The sequence below is a fragment of the Eretmochelys imbricata genome, chromosome 6 (genome assembly GCF_965152235.1).
Source record: "Eretmochelys imbricata isolate rEreImb1 chromosome 6, rEreImb1.hap1, whole genome shotgun sequence".
Taxonomy (NCBI): Eukaryota; Metazoa; Chordata; order Testudines; family Cheloniidae; genus Eretmochelys; species Eretmochelys imbricata.
In genome coordinates, this window is record NC_135577.1 from 87,719,505 (window position 1) to 87,738,754 (window position 19,250).

The window sequence follows — 19,250 nt, forward strand, 5'->3', positions numbered from 1 at the left end:
TTGGGATGCAAATTTAATGCATAGCTTAACACTGTTGACAGCTAAAAGGCTTATATGGAGATTTCGATACATTTTTCCACTTACGTTACAGATGGTAAGCAGCAGATATATAGTAAAGAGCCAGAGCTATTTAAAAAGTGTACCATTTTTATTTCACAGTTTTTATATGCTTGTCAGCATTACAAGACTTACTTTGAGTTTTTCTTCTTGAGAAGCATATGAAATGAAAAAATTGGTTTTCAGGATGAAATACTTGAGAATAATTGAAAAGATGAAACAGTCTAATCTTTTCAGCTCCAACTGAGAAACAGCTTATTTTATCAAGCCCGTCAGACATTTGATAATTGTTGGCATCTATATTGCTTTCCCACTGATGAAAAAGGATTAGATTACAAATTACAAAGAATTATTGATTTTTTCTGTTCTCCAAATGCTGGAGTTCTTTGTTCACAAATATGTGAGACATAACGCTTGCATATTTAGACCACAGCTGGAATTTTAGGCCTGATCCAACTTCCACTGAAATCAGTGGAAAGATTCTCACTGACTTCAATGAGATTTGGGTCAGACCTATTGTGGTCAGGCCCTGTGCAAACTTCTCTACACAATTGTAGTTAATGCAACCTAATCCTGTAACTGGCTACACCCTTGAAGATGTCTGTCTTCTGATTGTGGTGTATTTGTACACTGAGGACAAGTAGGTGGATTCTGGCCAACAGACTCACTTCCCTTAGATTTAAAATCATACATAAAATATATGTCTCCAGATCTGAATAATTCATTGCATCATACAAAATCTATACAAACTCTGAACTGTCCTCTCCCTCATAATGCAATAACAGCTTTTTATGACATTTTATTTTACTCTAAAAAGTTAGAAAATGGTTGTTATGCCAAATCCTATCACTATCCCTTGACTAGCAGGCAGGAACTCTTCATTATTTCCTAGAAGAAACACCTGACCCTCCATGTCCTTAAGAGAATCTGACTTTTCATATTTTGAAATTTACGATACTCTAAGAATATGTAAACTGGTGAACGGTATTCAAACTAAGGAGCACAATGTAAATATAAATGTAATTTACTCCCATTTCTTAGCATCTTTATGCTGCCAGAAAGGTGCAAAATGGCCTTCATGTAAATGAGAATTTGGCCATTCATATTTTAAAGAATTCCTTGTAGCTCACACTTTGCTTAAAAAGTGAGAATTGCCAATTCTTGTTTTGCTAGAGAAAATAATCTTTGTAATAAAACTTTGTAGGACTCCCAAAAATAGACAAAATGAAGCAAAATGTCTCTCTGAAAAGACCACAGCTTTGCAAGGAAAGGTAGAATTTCAATTAAATTGCCCTGTTTATGACTATCTTTTTGTCTTTCATACAGTACAAAACACTTACCTCATTGACTGGAATAATGTTTTTGACGTTGAAGTAGAATCCAAAGTAAACCATATTAAAAACTCCATGGCGGCCCAATGTTGCAGTGAGGCCTTTGTTGAGTCCACGGAATCCTAAGCCATCAGTTGTAATAATTCGCCGTGCTTGGACAAAGGTTGATGGTTGCTGCACATGTAAAACAAAAGAAAGAAGAAATAATTTTTACAAACAGTAAGTGTAGTAAACTATCCACAGAGCCTCATTTCAAACCAGACCACTATCAACGTGTTACCAACTCTTGTGATTTTATCACGAGTCTCAAAATATTTGGTGCGTTTTCTCAAAGCCCCAGCCCCTGGAATCTTGAGTTATGTGAGAATCACAACTTTCATTGAAAAAAAAAAAAGTTTCTAACCCTCATGATTGCAGAGAAAAGCTTGAAACCATGATCCAAATGTGTCCTAAGGGCTCAGAAACCAGGAGGTGAAGGAAAAGACCCCAAAATTCTTATGTTTTGAAATCTCATGATCCTTATACCAATCTCATGAATTTTTGTTGTCCAACTCATAATTTTTGAATGCGTGGAGTTGGCAATACTGTTATCAGCAGAGACGCTGTGTTGCTAAGGTTGCAGTAGATGAAAAGCCACATACAAAGTGTATTTGAAAATGCCTCTGTATGGATTTAAGAGCCTAACTTTAGGCAAATAATTTTGAAAATCTTGGTCTATATTTATTATAAGTATATTGAAATTAGTGTTTGCGATCTAGTCAAAATGGTTCTCCATTTTCCTGCTTACGCGTCCTAATGGAAATTATGGTTTGCCTCTCTAATGAAACATTTTACTTTAATGGGAGCTGTTGGATTTTGAAAATCAGGCCACTTATTTAAATTCCCTAACCTGGATTTAGGAATCTCATTTAAGATATCCTGTTCTGAAAATCCTGGCCTCAAGGGATAGAAACCTTCTTAGTTCAGGGCATAAGACAACCACTAACTAATGGACGCTAGGAAGAAATTTCCTCTATGGGCAGGTTATTACCTAAGTATCCATTACAAAGATTCTAGCACCTTCCTTTGAGGTATGTGGTATTGGCTGCTGTTTGACAGGCCATCAGAATAGATGCACATTTGATACCACATGGCAAGTCCAGTGTTCCCAAATGTATTGTATTAGATTTGGTACAGTGAATTACTTTCACAGGTTAACATTAACATTTTAGCTCTTTGCTTTAAGTCACAAGTATTAAAAAGGTCATTTAAAAAGCCTGTTTGCTGACTTGTCCTTGGTTTTCACTAAAACATAATGCCACTTTTGTATAACCAAATATTTAATCAGAAAGGCAAAACATTACTTCCACTAAGATGCTTAAACAGGAAAATGTAGAACAGTTTTGACTAGAACTCTGTAAACACTGCTGATGTCAATATACATATTTGTTTAATGGGCTTCAATTTTAAAATATCACCCTGGCAGATCAACATCATCAGCCAAATGATCCCAATTATACCCAACACAACAGGTTACTGCTTATTTAGGTTACAGCCAAGTTTTCTTTTCTTTTACTATTTAGGTTCATTTGTCCTTTGCATATTTAGTAACGAATATTGACCCGCTGATGCTCTGCTATCCATCTCTGTCTGTAGAAATAAAAAACAAACCAACCCTATTTTATCATAATGATTTACTTTTGTAGCTACACACAAAGATATCAAAGCTCTTTACTATAGATGAGCATCTATACACTGAATGCAGATATTCAAACTGGAATTTGATCAGGAGACTAGGATTAATGTCTTTGCTCTTGGAAAAATTCAGACTGGATCTTTAAAGATAACCAGCAGTCATGAACTCAGTTTCAAGTCTCTGCTAAAGAAGGCAACTTCAACAATACAGTGCCCACTGGCATTAAGCTGGATTATTGATTTACTAATGACTCAGAGGGGAAGGGATGCCAGCTGCTGAACACCTGATGCCAGTTTTGGCAGCAGAAGATTTTCGTTGGCAAAGCACAGCTCTGACCTTGGTTAGCTTTTGAAACCTGAAAAGATCCAATGTGTACGGCTGCTAGCGTTTGGCCATTGATAAATACCCACTGCAGTGTTTCTATTAGGGGAATTCCATGATGTCAGAGTGCTGGTGTGTCAAATCTGGGGGTGTTCCTCTTTAAACCAACAGACCCCAGAAAGATGCTCAGATATCACAGAACAATCCAATGGTCAGCATACTATTGGTGTGCAGTCTCCCTTGTTCCTTGAAACAGGCTGTATTTCTTATTTAAAGGTAACAGCCAACATAATATGTAAATTGAATTAAATTTCATCACATGGCATGAACTACACAATGGGATAAGTGCAGACACTGCTTAATCCTTTTAGAAAAACGCTGCATTGTTACAGAGTGAAGACACATCATATAGTAGGTAGTAACAAGAATATGCTACTCATGAGGAAATAGGTCTGGGTTTTGGTAAGTTAAGAATTTTTAAAAGAAAAAATATAATGTCTTCTATTTCTGACATCTCTTTTAGCATATTCAAACAGGAATGGGACAGATCCTCAACTGGCAGAAGTCAACACAGCTCTATTGAAGTCATAAAATCATAGAAAAATGGAACTGGAAAGGACCTCGAGAGGCAGGACTAAGTATTATCTAGACCAATGGTGTCCAATAGAAATTCGATGCTAGCCACACTGCTAGCCATACTTGTGGTTTTGAATTTTTCTTATTAGCCACATTATAAAAAAGCCACATGCATTAGCCACAATTCAATAGCCTACTAGCCACATGTGGCTAGTGGTGAACGTATTGGACACCGCTCATCTAGACCATCCCTGACAGGTGTTTGTCCAACCTGCTCTTAAAAATCCTCAATGATGGAGATTCCACAACCTCCCTAGGCAATTTATTCCCGTGCTTAACCACCCTGACAGTTAGGAAGCTTTTCCTAATGTCCAACCTTAACCGCCCTTGCTGCAATTTAAGCCCATTGCTTCTTGTCCTAACCTCAGAAGTTAAGAACAACAATTTTTCTCCCTCCTCCTTGTAACAACCTTTTATGTTCTTGAAAACTGTTATCATGTCTCCTCTTAGTCTTCTCTTCTCCAGACTAAGCAAACCCAATTTTTTCCATCTTTTCTCATAGGTCATGTTTTCTAGACCTTTAATAATTTCTGTTGCTCTTCTCTGGATTTTCTCCAATTTGTCCAGATCTTTCCTGAAATGTGGCACCCAGAACTGGACACAATACTCCAGCTGAGGTCTAATCGGCACGGAGTAGAGCGGAAGAATTACTTCTCATGTCTTGCTTACAATATTCCTGCTAATACATTCCAGAATGATGTTTGCTTTTTTTTTCAACAGTGCTACACTGCTGACTCATATTTAGCTTGTGATCCACTATGACCCCCAGATCCCTTTCCTCAGTATTCCTTTTTAGGAAGTCATTTCCCATTTTGTATGTGCGCAACTGATTGTTCCTTCCTAAGTGGAGCACTTTGCGTTTGTTCTTTTTGAATTTCATCCTATTTACTTCAGACCATTTCTCCAAGTTTGTCCAGATCACTTTGAATTGTAATCCTATCCTCCAAAGCACTTGCAACCCCTCCCAGCGGTATTGTCTGCAAACTTTATAAGTTACTCTCTATGCCATTTTTGAAATCATTGATGAAGATATTGAATAGAACTGGACCTAGAACTGATCCCTGCGGGACCCCACTCGTTATGCCCTTCCAGTATGACTGTGAACCACTGATAACTACTCTCCGGGAACGATTTTCCAACCAGTTATGCACCCACCTTATAGTAGCTCCATCTAGGCTGTATAGTGAATAGAGTTCAGCCAATTTACACCAGTGGAATATCTGGCATTATATTTTTAGTTACATAAAATGTTAGTAAAATTTACAAAGCACCTAAGTGACTCAGACCCATTTACTTTTTTTTTCAAGAGGACAAATAAAAACTTATTTGATTTTCAATGGGAATTAGGTCCCTAGGTGCTCATTTAGGTGCTTTTGAAAATTTTACATGAATGACTATGACATAACCATAGTACTGCAATTAGGGCATTGTTAGCATTTTCATTAATCATCAGTGTATTTTGATTCCTTTTTTTAAGCTCAAGAGCTTTGATTTCAAAAATTGAAGCTTTGATTTTCTAGAACAATTACTATGAGGAATATCACTGATTTTTTTATTTTATTTTTTTGAAGATCAGAGGAGAAAAACGTAGAGGATATAGGTTTCATTTGGGGGGGGGTAATAATTAATTATAACTCACTGCAAAGAAAAGCAGTGAGGTGGATTAAAAACCCTGTGAGGGAGAATAAAGTCTCTGGAATTTATGTGCGGAGAGGATGTTGTGTTCCCATTTAGTGCTGCTGGAACTAGTTTGCTCACAATATGGTATTAATACATTTATACTCAAAAGGAAAAGTTTGTATCGAGGCAGGCCAATTATATCTGCAGAGGTATAGAGAAGGTCTGATTATTTGTTCATGGAACTGACAGATTGTAATACTGGTTCACGATTTTTTCATATTACAGAGCATGTCATACGAGAGAACGAGAGAGAGAGAGAGAAAGATCTTTTCATTAATCACCTTTCCAGCTCCCCAATTGCTTTACTTTCCATACAGTATTCTCTGTGGCCCTATTGACCATGGAGGAAGGAGTGTCCATGGGTTAGAGTGTTAACCTAGGCTACAGAAGACATAGGTTCAAGTCCCTGCTCTGTGTACTTTCTGTGTAACCTTAGGCAAGTCACTTAACCTCTTTCTATGCCCCAGTTCCCCATCTGTAATATGGCGATAACAGTATTTTCGTATCTTATATGGGTGTTGTAAGAGCATCACAAAGAGGAGTAAAACATCTGGCTCCTAATGTGCAACTAGGTACTTTCCCTATATTTATTATTTTGTCAGCAAAGTTTCCTATTCCACCTTTGTTAAAATAGCATTGCTTAGAGGGAATGGCATTATTTCATCCAAACAGCCTCAGAGAAAGTTTTCTACAATGAGCATAGAGAGTCTGATTAAATATTAAAATTAACTTTTAAAGTATTTCTTATATTTAACAAAGTATTGAAAAAAGAATGGAATAGTTACCATACCTCTGTGAAAGCATTCCGATTTGCTTGTAAGCTAACCTTTACTACTTCAAATGGGTTAACCACAACTGCTTCTGTTAATCCAGATCCCAGACCAGCAACTGCAAACGTCTAGGGAAATTAAATCAATCAATACTTAAAAATCAAGTTTTCATGAGCACTGTTGTAAAATGTCTCATACATCACATGATGAAGCTGAATGATATGATGAAAATGGAGAGACCTTCACTAATGCAGGAGTATACCATTACTAAACAGCTTTAGCCCTTGATTCGATGTTGACAGTTCATGAAGAAGAAATTACAAAAACCAAAACCACATTCCAAAAATTCAAAATAAAACGTCAAAGTCCTATCAACAATGAATTCTCTTTAGCTGGAAGGAAAGCTGTGTTACTGATTTAAGATGCATACATGGAAAAATAATGTTCCTATGTTATATTTGGGTGGAGTTTGAATGCAATAAATAATAATTTTGGTTTTTTAAAATATAGATGTAGCTATGTAATACTTAAAAAAACTTCTGTGTATTCAGCATTAAATCAAATGCACTTAAAATATAGTAAAAGTAATGAATATTCCAGGCTAAATTGTGAAGCACTTACTCAAGCAAAATGCCCACTTAGAAGGAAAATTCTCCATAGGTAAATTTCAACCCTGAGATGACTTAAGTGGTACTTAAGTGGTGCAGAGGGCTGGTGCTGGCCCCCTTCACTGGGGTGAATTCACCCCATCTACTCAAAAGATCAATGGCACAGTATGGCCCTGAGTAAGGCCTGTGCTTTGCACTCAGGTAGAATACGCCAAATTTAGAAAGATAAAAAATGGTTTTCTTTGTTCATAATCGATAAACAACAGCTAAGTTTCAGAGCAGTTAAGAAAATTCAAAATAATTAATCTTGGGCTGTTTGTTTCTTTGTTTTAATCTCCAGTGCCAGCCACGTATAAGCCGCTCCTCTACCACCTTAAACCCACAGCATAGTATATGAGTAAACTGGCTGAAATAGGAAAAGAACCAAGGTGGGAGGAAAGCAATAGTCAGGAAAACTTTCCATTCAGCTCACAGGGGGCCAGACGGTGACTGACTCTGAATGTTCAAGAAGGGAGAGGGTGGCAGGAGCCTTTAACCCTTTGTTCACTTATACAGAGGCAGTCTCTGTCCCAGTCATTCTGCACCCGGAACACTGGCCATGCTGCCAGGAGGGCTATATTTCCCTCATGGGATGGGAGCATGGCCCCACCCCTTCATTAGCAGTTGTCAGTCTGAAGCCAAGGGGAAGAGGGTGGGAACACTTGTTTCTCCTTTTCAGTGGGACATGAACTCCACCAGAAGACCTGGAGGTATTCCACTTGCCTCAGCCTGGAGGTATATAGAAAACCTCTAGGATTCCTCTTCTCCTCCCCACCCCCAATGGCTATGGCATTTAAGACACAAGAGAGCCCTAAGTGTAACTGAAAACGATAGCAATGTAATGAAAGCGGCATTATTCATTAAAAAAATTATTGGGATGTTTGTTGCCCAGTACAGCTGCTATACGAATCAAAGCTGCTCTTTGTTAAGAATGTACGCTGTTATGTTTACTAGTTTTCACCATGCTGTTCTTGGAAAAGGGTGGCAATACACCAAAAAACCTGAAACCTGCTCTTTCCACTTGCCAGGGATGCAAATGACAGCTTCTCCATTGTACATTAAGAAAGGGGGAGTTTGCTGACAACATGAGGGGACTGTAAACAACCATGGCACCAATGGAGTACTTAGGAGGAGGAAGTTTCATGTGAAGAGTTTACTGTCCTGCATGAGAAGGGCAAGAGCATGTTGTTTCACACAGACAGTACCTGGGGTAACGATAAACTAAAGGTTTCCTCTCTATTTTTACACCCTTTAGCAGGCACAGTATAGTCTAATATAGGGCACTTATTCTTACAAGACAAGTAACCATATATTTTCTTTGTCTATCACGAACTTCCATCCCAGGAACCAAAACTGTAAAAAGAATTCTAATCCCAAACTCACCTGACCACAAAATCTATAATCCAGATGTTCAGGATTTTATTATTTATTACATACCCTTTTCCAAGTAGTTCACATTTTTTTAGTCTTGCTTAAAACTCAGATACATGGATTATTATAAACAGAATACAGGTGTCTCTACAAAGTGTGAGGTGTTTTATGCATGCCAAAATCTTTTTAAAAGGGAGTAGACAGGAGACAAGAGATTAAAAGTAGAAACATCAAAATGAAATCTGGTTGAAATTTTTCAGACAAAAATTTTCAATTAAAAATAGCCTTTTAAAAAAAACCATGAAAATTGTTGACATTCTTCATTTTCCCCAGAAAACAGCATCGTGCCACTTTTTCACATTTGTTATTGAAAATATTATAGAAAATGATATAAAAATGGTTGTTGATGTTTTTTGTTTACCAAAAAAAGTTGCTGAAAAGGTTAGCAAGATCTTCATTTAATGAAAAGCTGGGTTTTGATAATCAAAAAATGTCAATAACCATTTCAATCACATTTTCAATGGTGTCTTTGATAAATATATTTCCAAAAATATTGAAAAATAAACAATGTTTTGACCACTTCAAAATGAAAACTTTGAAACTTAGAAATTTTTTTACAAAATGAGTTTTTCCATTTTTTGACCAGCTGCAACTGAAATGTATTTACTATGGTAACTTATTGATTTTTCCAAGATATCACACATTATACTTTTGGACCCTTCCCATGTTTTCCAAGGCAACACCTTCATTTCTGCTATCTGCAGCTCAGATACCTGGCATGTTTTTTCTGTTGTATTTCACACGGGCATCACGCTAAGTATCTTGGTCCTTTTACTTTTGGGGAAGGGTAGAGGGACATCCAATATTTCCTTAAATGAAAGAAAACCCTAATTATGTATTCACACTTACCAATCCTGGTGATAGTGAAGCATGTCCTAGTAATTTCTTGTATTGTTCAAAGGTGAAAAACTATAAATTAAATACAGTTACATTTAAAACTCAGCATTGTTTAGAAGATTTTATTACAAGATATTTATCTGATTTAGAAAAAAGAGACAATGAAGGCCTGATTCTCCACTGTCTCATACCCTCTGTAGGTACAAGTGTAAATGACTACATAAGCTACAAGGTAGTGGAGAATCAGGCCCTTCAGATGATTTCATGAGTAAATAAGGCATAAAGTTAACACAAACGGAATTAAAGACAATGAGCTATTGTACACAAGAGAAGATTTGCAATACATAGTTCTTGCTTTCAATTTACTAACCTTTGCTCTAATGGCTCATTTTCAGATGTTTTTATGTAAGTTACAGAATAGCTAATGTAATCTTTTTTGTAATAAATTAACTATATTATTTCCATTTTTGTCTGATATTAGTACACTTCTCATCAGAGAGATGCAAACTGATAGAATTGCAGAATGGAAGTTTATGTATCTTTCTGTAGTCTTCCACCATGAAATGATATTTTTCTTCCAATTTCTTCTCTCCTTTAAAAATAAGTCTCACACAGAACTGTCTAATTTTGCTTAAGGGACTGTCCTCAGAAGTGCTGGGCATATACAACTCCTCTGAGGATTAGTTTCACAATCAGTGCCTTTTGTACTGTAACTTCAGGGGAGAGATGGGAAACTGGGAAAGCAGGATTGGTCCTGCTTTGAGCAGGGGGTTGGACTAGATGACCTCCCGAGGTCCCTTCCAACCCTGATATTCTATGATTCTAATTTAGTTTTTCCTGCACCTCATTGTAACGAGCCAGCCAGGATTGAATGATACCCATTGTCACCTAAAACTTTCCTTGGATGTTTCAGCACACCAATTGTCCAGTGTTGCCAGATTCAAAGACAGAACAACTGGAGGGCCTTGTTCTTGAAAGAAGAATACACAGGGTGAAACCCTGACCCCACTGAAGTCATTGACAAAGTTCCTGCTGACTTTAATGAAGACAGGATTTCAGCCACAGTTCCCAACTTCTTGGGTGTAAATTCAGAAAGTTCCAAATCATCTAAATTTGCAAATGTACTGCTGAAATAGCTGAAATAATGTTTCATAGAATCATAGAAGATTAGGGTTGGAAGAGACCGCAGGAGGTCATCTAGTCCAACCCCCTGCTCAAAGCAGGACCAACCCCAACTAAATCATCCCAGCCAGGGCTTTGTCAAGCTGCGCCTTAAAAACCTCTAAAGATGGAGATTCCACCACCTCCCTAGGTAACCCATTCCAGTGCTTCACGACCCTCCTAGTGAAACAGTTTTTCCTAACAGCCAACCTAGACCTCCCCCACTGCAACTTGAGACCATTGCTCCTTGTTCTGTCATCTGCCACCACTGAGAACAGCCTAGCTCCATACTCTTTGGAACCCCCCTTCAGGTAGTTGATGGCAGCTATCAAATCCCCCCTTTACTCTTCTCTTCTGCAGACTAAATAAGCCCAGTTCCCTTAGCCTCTTCTCATAAGTCATCCTTTCTGTAGTCGGGGCCCAAAACTGGACACACTATTCCAGATGTGGCCTAACCAGTGCCGAATAGAGGGGAATAATCACTTCCCTTGATCTGCTGGCAATGCTCTTACTAATGCAGCCCAATATGCCGTTAGCCTTCTTGGCAACAAGGGCACACTATTGACTCATATCCAGCTTCTCGTCCACTGTAATCCCCAGGTACTTTTCTGCAGAATTGCTGCTTACCCAGTTGGTCCGCAGCCTGTAGCAGTGCATGGGATTCTTCCGTCCTAAGTGCAGGACTCTGCATTTGTCCTTGTTGAACCTCATCAGATTTCTTTTAACCCAATCCTCCAATTTGTCTAGGTCACTCTGGACCCTATCCCTACCCTCCAGTGTATCTAACTCTCCCCCCAGCTTAGTGTCATCTGTAAACTTGCTGAGGGTGCAATCCATCCCATCATCCAGATCATTAATGAAGATGTTGAAGAAAATCGGCCCCAGGACAGACCCCTGGAGCACTCCACTTCATGCTGGCTGCCAACTAGACATCGAGCCATTGATCATTACCCATTGAGCCCGACAATCTAGCCACCTTTCTATCCACCTTATAGTCCATTCATCCAATCCATACTTTTTTAACTTGCTGGCAAGAATACTGTGGGAGACCATATCAAAAGCTTTGCTAAAGTCAAGATATATCATATCCACTGCTTTCCCCAGATCCACAGATCCAGTTATCTCATCATAGAAGGCAATCAGGTTGGTGAGGCATGACTTGCCCTTGGTGAATCCATGTTGACTGTTCCTGATCACCTTCCTCTCCTCCAAATGCTTCAAAATGGATTCCTTGAGGACCTGCTCCATGATTTTTCCAGGGATTGAGGTGAGGCTGACCAATCTGTAGTTCCCCGGATTCTCCTTCTTCCCTTTTTAAAAGATGGGCACTATATTTGCTTTTTTCCAAACATCTGGGATGTTACTAGGTTGCCTCCCCCATTCAGTAAGGGTCCCACACTTTCCCTGACCTTCTTCTTGTTGCTAACATTCCTGTAGAAACCCTTCTTGTTACCCTACACATCCCTTGCTAGTTGCAACTCCAGTTGTGCTTTGGCCTTCCTTCCATGTCCTGTATGCTCGAGCAATATTTTTATACTCCTCCTGTCATAAATATAAAGGGAAGGGTAAACCCCTTTGAAATCCCTCCTGGCCAGGGGAAAGCTCCTCTCACCTGTAAAGGGTTAAGAAGCTAAAGGTAATCTCGCTGGCACCTGACCAAAATGACCAATGAGGAGACAAGATACTTTCAAAAGCTGGGAGGAGGGAGAGAAACAAAGGGTCTGTGTCTGTCTGTATGCTGGTCTTTGCCAGGGATAGACCAGGAATGGAGTCTTAGAACTTTTAGTAAGTAATCTAGCTAGGTATGTGTTAGATTATGATTTCTTTAAATGGCTGAGAAAAGAATTGTGCTGAATAGAATAACTATTTCTGTCTGTGTATCTTTTTTGTAACTTAAGGTTTTGCCTAGAGGGGTTCTCTATGTTTTTGAATCTAATCACCCTGTAAGATATCTACCATCCTGATTTTACAGGGGGGATTTCTTTATTTCTATTTACTTCTATTTTCTATTAAAAGTCTTCTTGTAAAAAACTGAATGCTTTTTCATTGTTCTCAGATCCAAGGGTTTGGGTCTGTGGTCACCTATGCAAATTGGTGAGGCTTTCTATCCAACATTTCCCAGGAAAGGGGGGGTGCAAGTGTTGGGAGGATTGTTCATTGTTCTTAAGATCCAAGGGTCTGGGTCTGTAGTCACCTAGGCAAATTGGTGAGGCTTTTTATCAAACCTTGTCCAGGAAGTGGGGTGCAGGGTTTTGGGAAGTATTTTGGGGGGAAAGACGCGTCCAAACAGCTCTTCCCCAGTAACCAGTATTAGTTTGGTGGTGGTAGCGGCCATTCCAAGGACCACGGGTGGAATACTTTGTACCTTGGGGAAGTTTTGACCTAAGCTGGTAAAGATAAGCTTAGGAGGTTTTTCATGCAGGTCCCCACATCTGTACCCTGGAGTTCAGAGTGGGGGAGGAACCTTGACATGGTGGCATAGCGGTGGGATTAACCTGAAATCATTTTGAGATCCAGTTGAGATTTTTTGAACTAGAAATACAAATTTTAAAAAGAAATTATTTTTTCCTTTGGAAAGGAAGTCCAGAAAGCAGTTGAAACTGAAAGCAGATTGTTTTTCTCTGCTTTGTGGCCAAGCAGAGACAAAAGGGGATTATCTTGTGAATTGCAGGTTTTCTTTGCCTGGAGGCAGGGTACTTAACTCCTGCAGGGAAATTCACAGTCTTCCAACCCAGAGGTTTTTTTTTCTTTTCTTCCTAAAAGTAAATAGGGGGTGTGTGTTCTACCCATTTGCTTTTCTTTGGGCTGGATAAGCAGGTTTCCAAGTAGTTGGAATTTTTTTGCTTTAATTTGGGCCCAGAGCAGAGACAAGGGAATTGTCTTTTTCTGTAGGCTGACAATCACTATCAGAGAATAGGTATTCTATTCCAGCACAGCAAAATTTTACAGCCAAGTTTTGTTTGTTTATTTCTAAACCTCGGGTGTAAAGTTAGTTAAAAACAGAGAGGTTAGAATGACCAAATCCTCAGCTCGACTACAGCTGGAATTAGCCAAATTTCAGGCTGAGGAAAAACAAAGGGAACATGAAAGACAGATAGAACTCATGCGGCTGGAGAAGGAGGTACAGGAGGCTGCCCACAAGAGGGAAATGGAGGCAAGGAAGCATGTGGAGGAGGAGAAGGAAAAAGAGAGGAAGCATGTGGAGGAGGAGAAGGAAAAAGAGAGGAAGCATGTGGAGGAGGAGAAGGAAAAAGAGAGGAAGCATGTGGAGGAGGTGGAGAGGATAAAGGCCCGGCAGAATATACCAACAAACCCTAGCAATCCTTCTCCAGGTACCACTTCCCATCCCAGAAAGTTCCCCACCTACAAGGCAGGCGATGATACTGAGGCCTTCTTAGAAAACTTCGAAAGGGCCTGCCTTGGGTACAACATCTCTACTGACCAATACATGGTAGAGCTGAGGCCGCAGCTCAGTGGACCCTTAGCTGAGGTGGCAGCTGAAATGCCTAAAGAACACATGAACAAGTATGAACTGTTTAAATCCAAGGCGAGAGTCAGAATGGGGATAACACCCGAGCAGTCTCGTCGGAGGTTCAGAGCCCTAAGGTGGAAACCAGACATGTCATTTACCCGACATGCCTACCACATTGTGAAACATTGGGATGCCTGGATATCAGGAGCAAGTGTTGAATCTCCAGAAAATTTGCCCTTCCTAATGCAAATGGAACAATTCTTAGAGGGTGTTCCTGAGGAAATAGAAAGATACATCCTAGATGGGAAACCCAAAACTGTAATCGAGGCAGGAGAGATTGGAGCCAGATGGGTGGAGGTGGCAGAGAAGAAGAAAACTGGTCGCAGTTGGAGCGGAGACCAGAAGGGACAACCCCAGACCACACCCTATTACCGGGGGCCGCCCAAGGCCCCACCTACCTCCCAAAGAACCCTCCAGACCCCTTATCGTCCTGCCACCCCGTTCTCCAGCAACCCTCCTCGCCCCAGTGACCCGTCAGCTGGACGATGTTTTAAATGTAACGAGCTGGGGCATGTAAAGGCCAACTGCCCCAAGAACCCCAACAGATTACAGTTCATTGCACCGGAATCACACCAGAGGTCCACAGGCCCAGATACTTCCCAGATACCCTTGGAGCGGAGGGAAACTGTGAGTGTGGGCGGGAAGAAGGTCACCGCGTGGAGGGACACCGGAGCACAAGTGTCAGCTATCCATGCTTCCTTGGTGGACCCCAATTTAATCAACCCAGAGATCCAAGTGACGATTCAACCCTTCAAGTCCAACTCTTTCAATTTGCCTACAGCCAAGTTGCCTGTCCAGTTCAAGGGCTGGTCAGGAACATGGACTTTTGCAGTCTATGATGATTATCCCATTCCCATGCTGTTGGGGGAAGACTTGGCGAATCATGTGAAGCAGGCCAAAAGGGTGGGAATGGTCACCCGCAGCCAGGCTAAACAAGCCGTGAGACCTAGCTCTGTTCCGGAAACTTCTATCAGGACCCAGTCAGAGGTGATGGACCCGGACCCCAGGCCAATGTCTGCAACAGCAGTAGTGGATCCAGTCCCAGAGACCCAGACGGATCCAGTCCCAGAACCGGAACCAGCCGAACAACCAACAGCAGACCCCGTGTCAGCACTGAATCCAGTACTGGCAACCTCAACACCAGAGGGCCCCACCGAACCTGAACTGGCAGCAGCCGATAACCCTACACAAGAGGCTCAGCCGGAGCCTGAATCCCAACATAGTGCACCAGCGGAGAGCGGTTCACAGTCAACAGAAACAGCTCCATCCCCTATATCGCTTCCAGAGGGACCAAGCCTAGGTCCACAATCCAATGAGGAACTGATGTCCCCAGCATCAAGGGAACAGTTCCAGACCGAACAGGAAGCAGATGAAAGCCTCCAGAGAGCTTGGACGGCGGCACGGAGCAACCCACCGCCTCTCAGCTCTTCTAATCGATCCAGGTTTGTTGTAGAAAGAGGACTTTTATACAAGGAAACTCTTTCTGGTGGACACCAGGAAGACTGGCATCCTCAGAGACAGTTGGTAGTTCCAACTAAATACCGGGCCAAGCTCTTGAGCTTAGCCCATGATCACCCTAGTGGCCATGCTGGGGTGAACAGGACCAAAGACCGTTTGGGGGGGTCATTCCACTGGGAGGGAATGGGCAAGGATGTTTCTACCTATGTCCAGTCTTGTGAGGTGTGCCAAAGAGTGGGAAAACCCCAAGACCAGGTCAAAGCCCCTCTACAACCACTCCCCATCATTGAAGTTCCATTTCAGCGAGTAGCTGTGGATATTCTGGGTCCTTTTCCGAAAAAGACACCCAGAGGAAAGCAGTACATACTGACTTTCATGGATTTTGCCACCCGACGGCCGGAAGCAGTAGCTCTAAGCAACACCAGGGCTAAAAGTGTGTGCCAGGCACTAGCAGACATTTTTGCCAGGGTAGGTTGGCCCTCCGACATCCTCACAGATGCAGGGACTAATTTCCTGGCAGGAACTATGAAAAAACTTTGGGAAGCTCATGGGGTAAATCACTTGGTTGCCACTCCTTACCACCATCAAACAAATGGCATGGTGGAGAAGTTTAATGGAACTTTGGGGGCCATGATACGTAAATTCGTAAATGAGCACTCCAATGATTGGGACCTAGTATTGCAGCAGTTGCTCTTTGCCTACAGAGCTGTACCACACCCCAGTTTAGGGTTTTCCCCATTTGAACTTGTATATGGCCGTGAGGTTAAGGGGCCATTGCAGTTGGTGAAGCAGCAATGGGAGGGATTTACACCTTCTCCAGGAACTAACATTCTGGACTTTGTAACCAACCTACAAAACACCCTCCGAACCTCTTTAGCCCTTGCTAGAGAAAACTTACAGGATGCTCAAAAAGAGCAAAAAGCCTGGTATGATAAACATGCCAGAGAGCGTTCCTTCAAAGTAGGAGACCAGGTCATGGTCTTAAGGGCGCTCCAGGCCCATAAAATGGAAGCATCGTGGGAAGGGCCATTCATGGTCCAGGAGCGCCTGGGAGCTGTTAATTATCTCATAGCATTCCCCACCTCCAACCGAAAGCCTAAGGTGTACCATATTAATTCTCTAAAGCCCTTTTATTCCAGAGAATTAAAGGTTTGTCAGTTTACAGCCCAGGGAGAAGATGATGCTGAGTGGCCTGAAGGTGTCTACTACGAAGGGAAATGTGGTGGTGGTGTGGAAGAGGTGAACCTCTCCATGACCCTTGGGCGTATGCAGCGACAGCAGATCCAGGAGCTGTGCACTAGCTACGCGCCAACGTTCTCAGCCACCCCAGGACTGACTGAACGGGCATACCACTCCATTGACACAGGTAATGCTCACCCAATTAGGGTCCACCCTTACCGGGTGTCTCCTCAAGCTAAAACTGCTATAGAACGGGAGATCCAGGATATGTTACAGATGGGTGTAATCCGCCCCTCTGAAAGTGCATGGGCATCTCCAGTGGTTCTAGTTCCCAAACCAGATGAGGAAATACGTTTTTGCGTGGACTACCATAAGCTAAATGCTGTAACTCGCCCAGACAACTATCCAATGCCATGCACAGATGAACTATTAGAGAAACTGGGACGGGCCCAGTTCATCTCTACCTTGGACTTAACCAAGGGGTACTGGCAGGTACCGCTAGATGAATCTGCCAAGGAAAAGTCAGCCTTCATCACACATCTCGGGCTGTATGAATTTAATGTACTCCCTTTCGGGCTGCGAAATGCACCCGCCACTTTCTAAAGACTTGTAGATGGTCTCCTAGCGGGATTAGGAGAATATGCAGTCGCCTACCTTGACCACGTGGCCATATTTTCGGATTCCTGGGCAGACCACCTGGAACATCTACAAAAAGTCCTTGAGCGCATAAGGGAGGCAGGACTAACTGTTAAGGCTAAGAAGTGTCAAATAGGCCTAAACAGAGTGACTTACCTTGGACACCAGGTGGGTCAAGGAACTATCAGCCCCCTACAGGCCAAAGTGGATGCTATCCAAAAGTGGCCTGTCCCAAAGTCAAAGAAACAGGTTCAATCCTTCTTAGGCTTGGCCGGTTATTACAGACGATTTGTACCGCACTACAGCCAAATCGCTGCCCCACTGACAGACCTAACCAAAAAGAAACAGCCAAATGCTGTTCAGTGGACCGGAAAGTGTCAGAAGGCCTTTAACAAGCTTAAAGCGACACTCATGTCTGACCCTGTACTAAGGGCCCCAGACTTTGACAAACCGTTCCTAGTAACCACAGATGCATCCGAGCGTGGTGTGGGAGCAGTTTTAATGCAGAAAGGACCTGATCAAGAATTCCACCCTGTAGTGTTTCTCAGCAAAAAACTGTCTGAGAGGGAAAGCAACTGGTCAGTCACTGAAAAAGAATGTTATGCCATTGTCTACGCTCTGGAAAAGCTACGCCCATATGTTTGGGGACGGCGTTTCCACCTGCAAACCGACCATGCTGCACTGAAGTGGCTTCACACCGTCAAAGAAACTAACAAAAAACTTCTTCGGTGGAGTTTAGCTCTCCAAGATTTTGATTTCGACATCCAACACATCTCAGGAGCTTCTAACAAAGTGGCTGATGCACTCTCCCATGAAAGTTTCCCAGAATCAACTGGTTAAAATCGTCCTTGAGATGTGGAAAATATTGTTAGTCTTTATGTACTTGGTAGTATATTTAGAGATGCATGTGTCTTATTAACTCTGTTTTTCCTAGAGCTCCAGGAAGAAATCCCAGCCAGTGTTTCACCCTAGCTGAGATTTGGGGGGCGTGTCATAAATATAAAGGGAAGGGTAAACCCCTTTGAAATCCCTCCTGGCCAGGGGAAAGCTCCTCTCACCTGTAAAGGGTTAAGAAGCTAAAGGTAACCTCGCTGGCACCTGACCAAAATGACCAATGAGGAGACAAGATACTTTCAAAAGCTGGGAGGAGGGAGAGAAACAAAGGGTCTGTGTCTGTCTGTATGCTGGTCTTTGCCAGGGATAGACCAGGAATGGAGTCTTAGAACTTTTAGTAAGTAATCTAGCTAGGTATGTGTTAGATTATGATTTCTTTAAATGGCTGAGAAAAGAATTGTGCTGAATAGAATAACTATTTCTGTCTGTGTATCTTTTTTGTAACTTAAGGTTTTGCCTAGAGGGGTTCTCTATGTTTTTGAATCTAATCACCCTGTAAGATATCTACCATCCTGATTTTACAGGGGGGATTTCTTTATTTCTATTTACTTCTATTTTCTATTAAAAGTCTTCTTGTAAAAAACTGAATGCTTTTTCATTGTTCTCAGATCCAAGGGTTTGGGTCTGTGGTCACCTATGCAAATTGGTGAGGCTTTCTATCCAACATTTCCCAGGAAAGGGGGGGTGCAAGTGTTGGGAGGATTGTTCATTGTTTTTAAGATCCAAGGGTCTGGGTCTGTAGTCACCTAGGCAAATTGGTGAGGCTTTTTACCAAACCTTGTCCAGGAAGTGGGGTGCAGGGTTTTGGGAAGTATTTTGGGGGGAAAGACGCGTCCAAACAGCTCTTCCCCAGTAACCAGTATTAGTTTGGTGGTGGTAGCGGCCATTCCAAGGACCACGGGTGGAATACTTTGTACCTTGGGGAAGTTTTGACCTAAGCTGGTAAAGATAAGCTTAGGAGGTTTTTCATGCAGGTCCCCACATCTGTACCCTGGAGTTCAGAGT

The 19,250-nt window shown here is 41.6% G+C and overlaps 1 protein-coding gene across 15 annotated transcripts in view; it reads right to left on the reverse strand.

Annotated features, from left to right (window-relative positions):
• SLC25A21 (solute carrier family 25 member 21) overlaps positions 1-19,250 on the reverse strand; it is a 408,519-nt gene that overhangs the window by 17,408 nt on the left and 371,861 nt on the right. For all 15 annotated transcript variants that reach the window (XM_077819078.1, XM_077819077.1, XM_077819083.1 and 12 more), the window contains 3 exons: positions 9,398-9,457; positions 6,491-6,598; positions 1,398-1,562 (listed from right to left, as the gene is read on the reverse strand). In XM_077819078.1, coding sequence (XP_077675204.1) covers positions 1,398-1,562; positions 6,491-6,598; positions 9,398-9,457 — 333 coding nt within the window. The remainder of the gene's footprint in view (positions 1-1,397; positions 1,563-6,490; positions 6,599-9,397; positions 9,458-19,250) is intronic.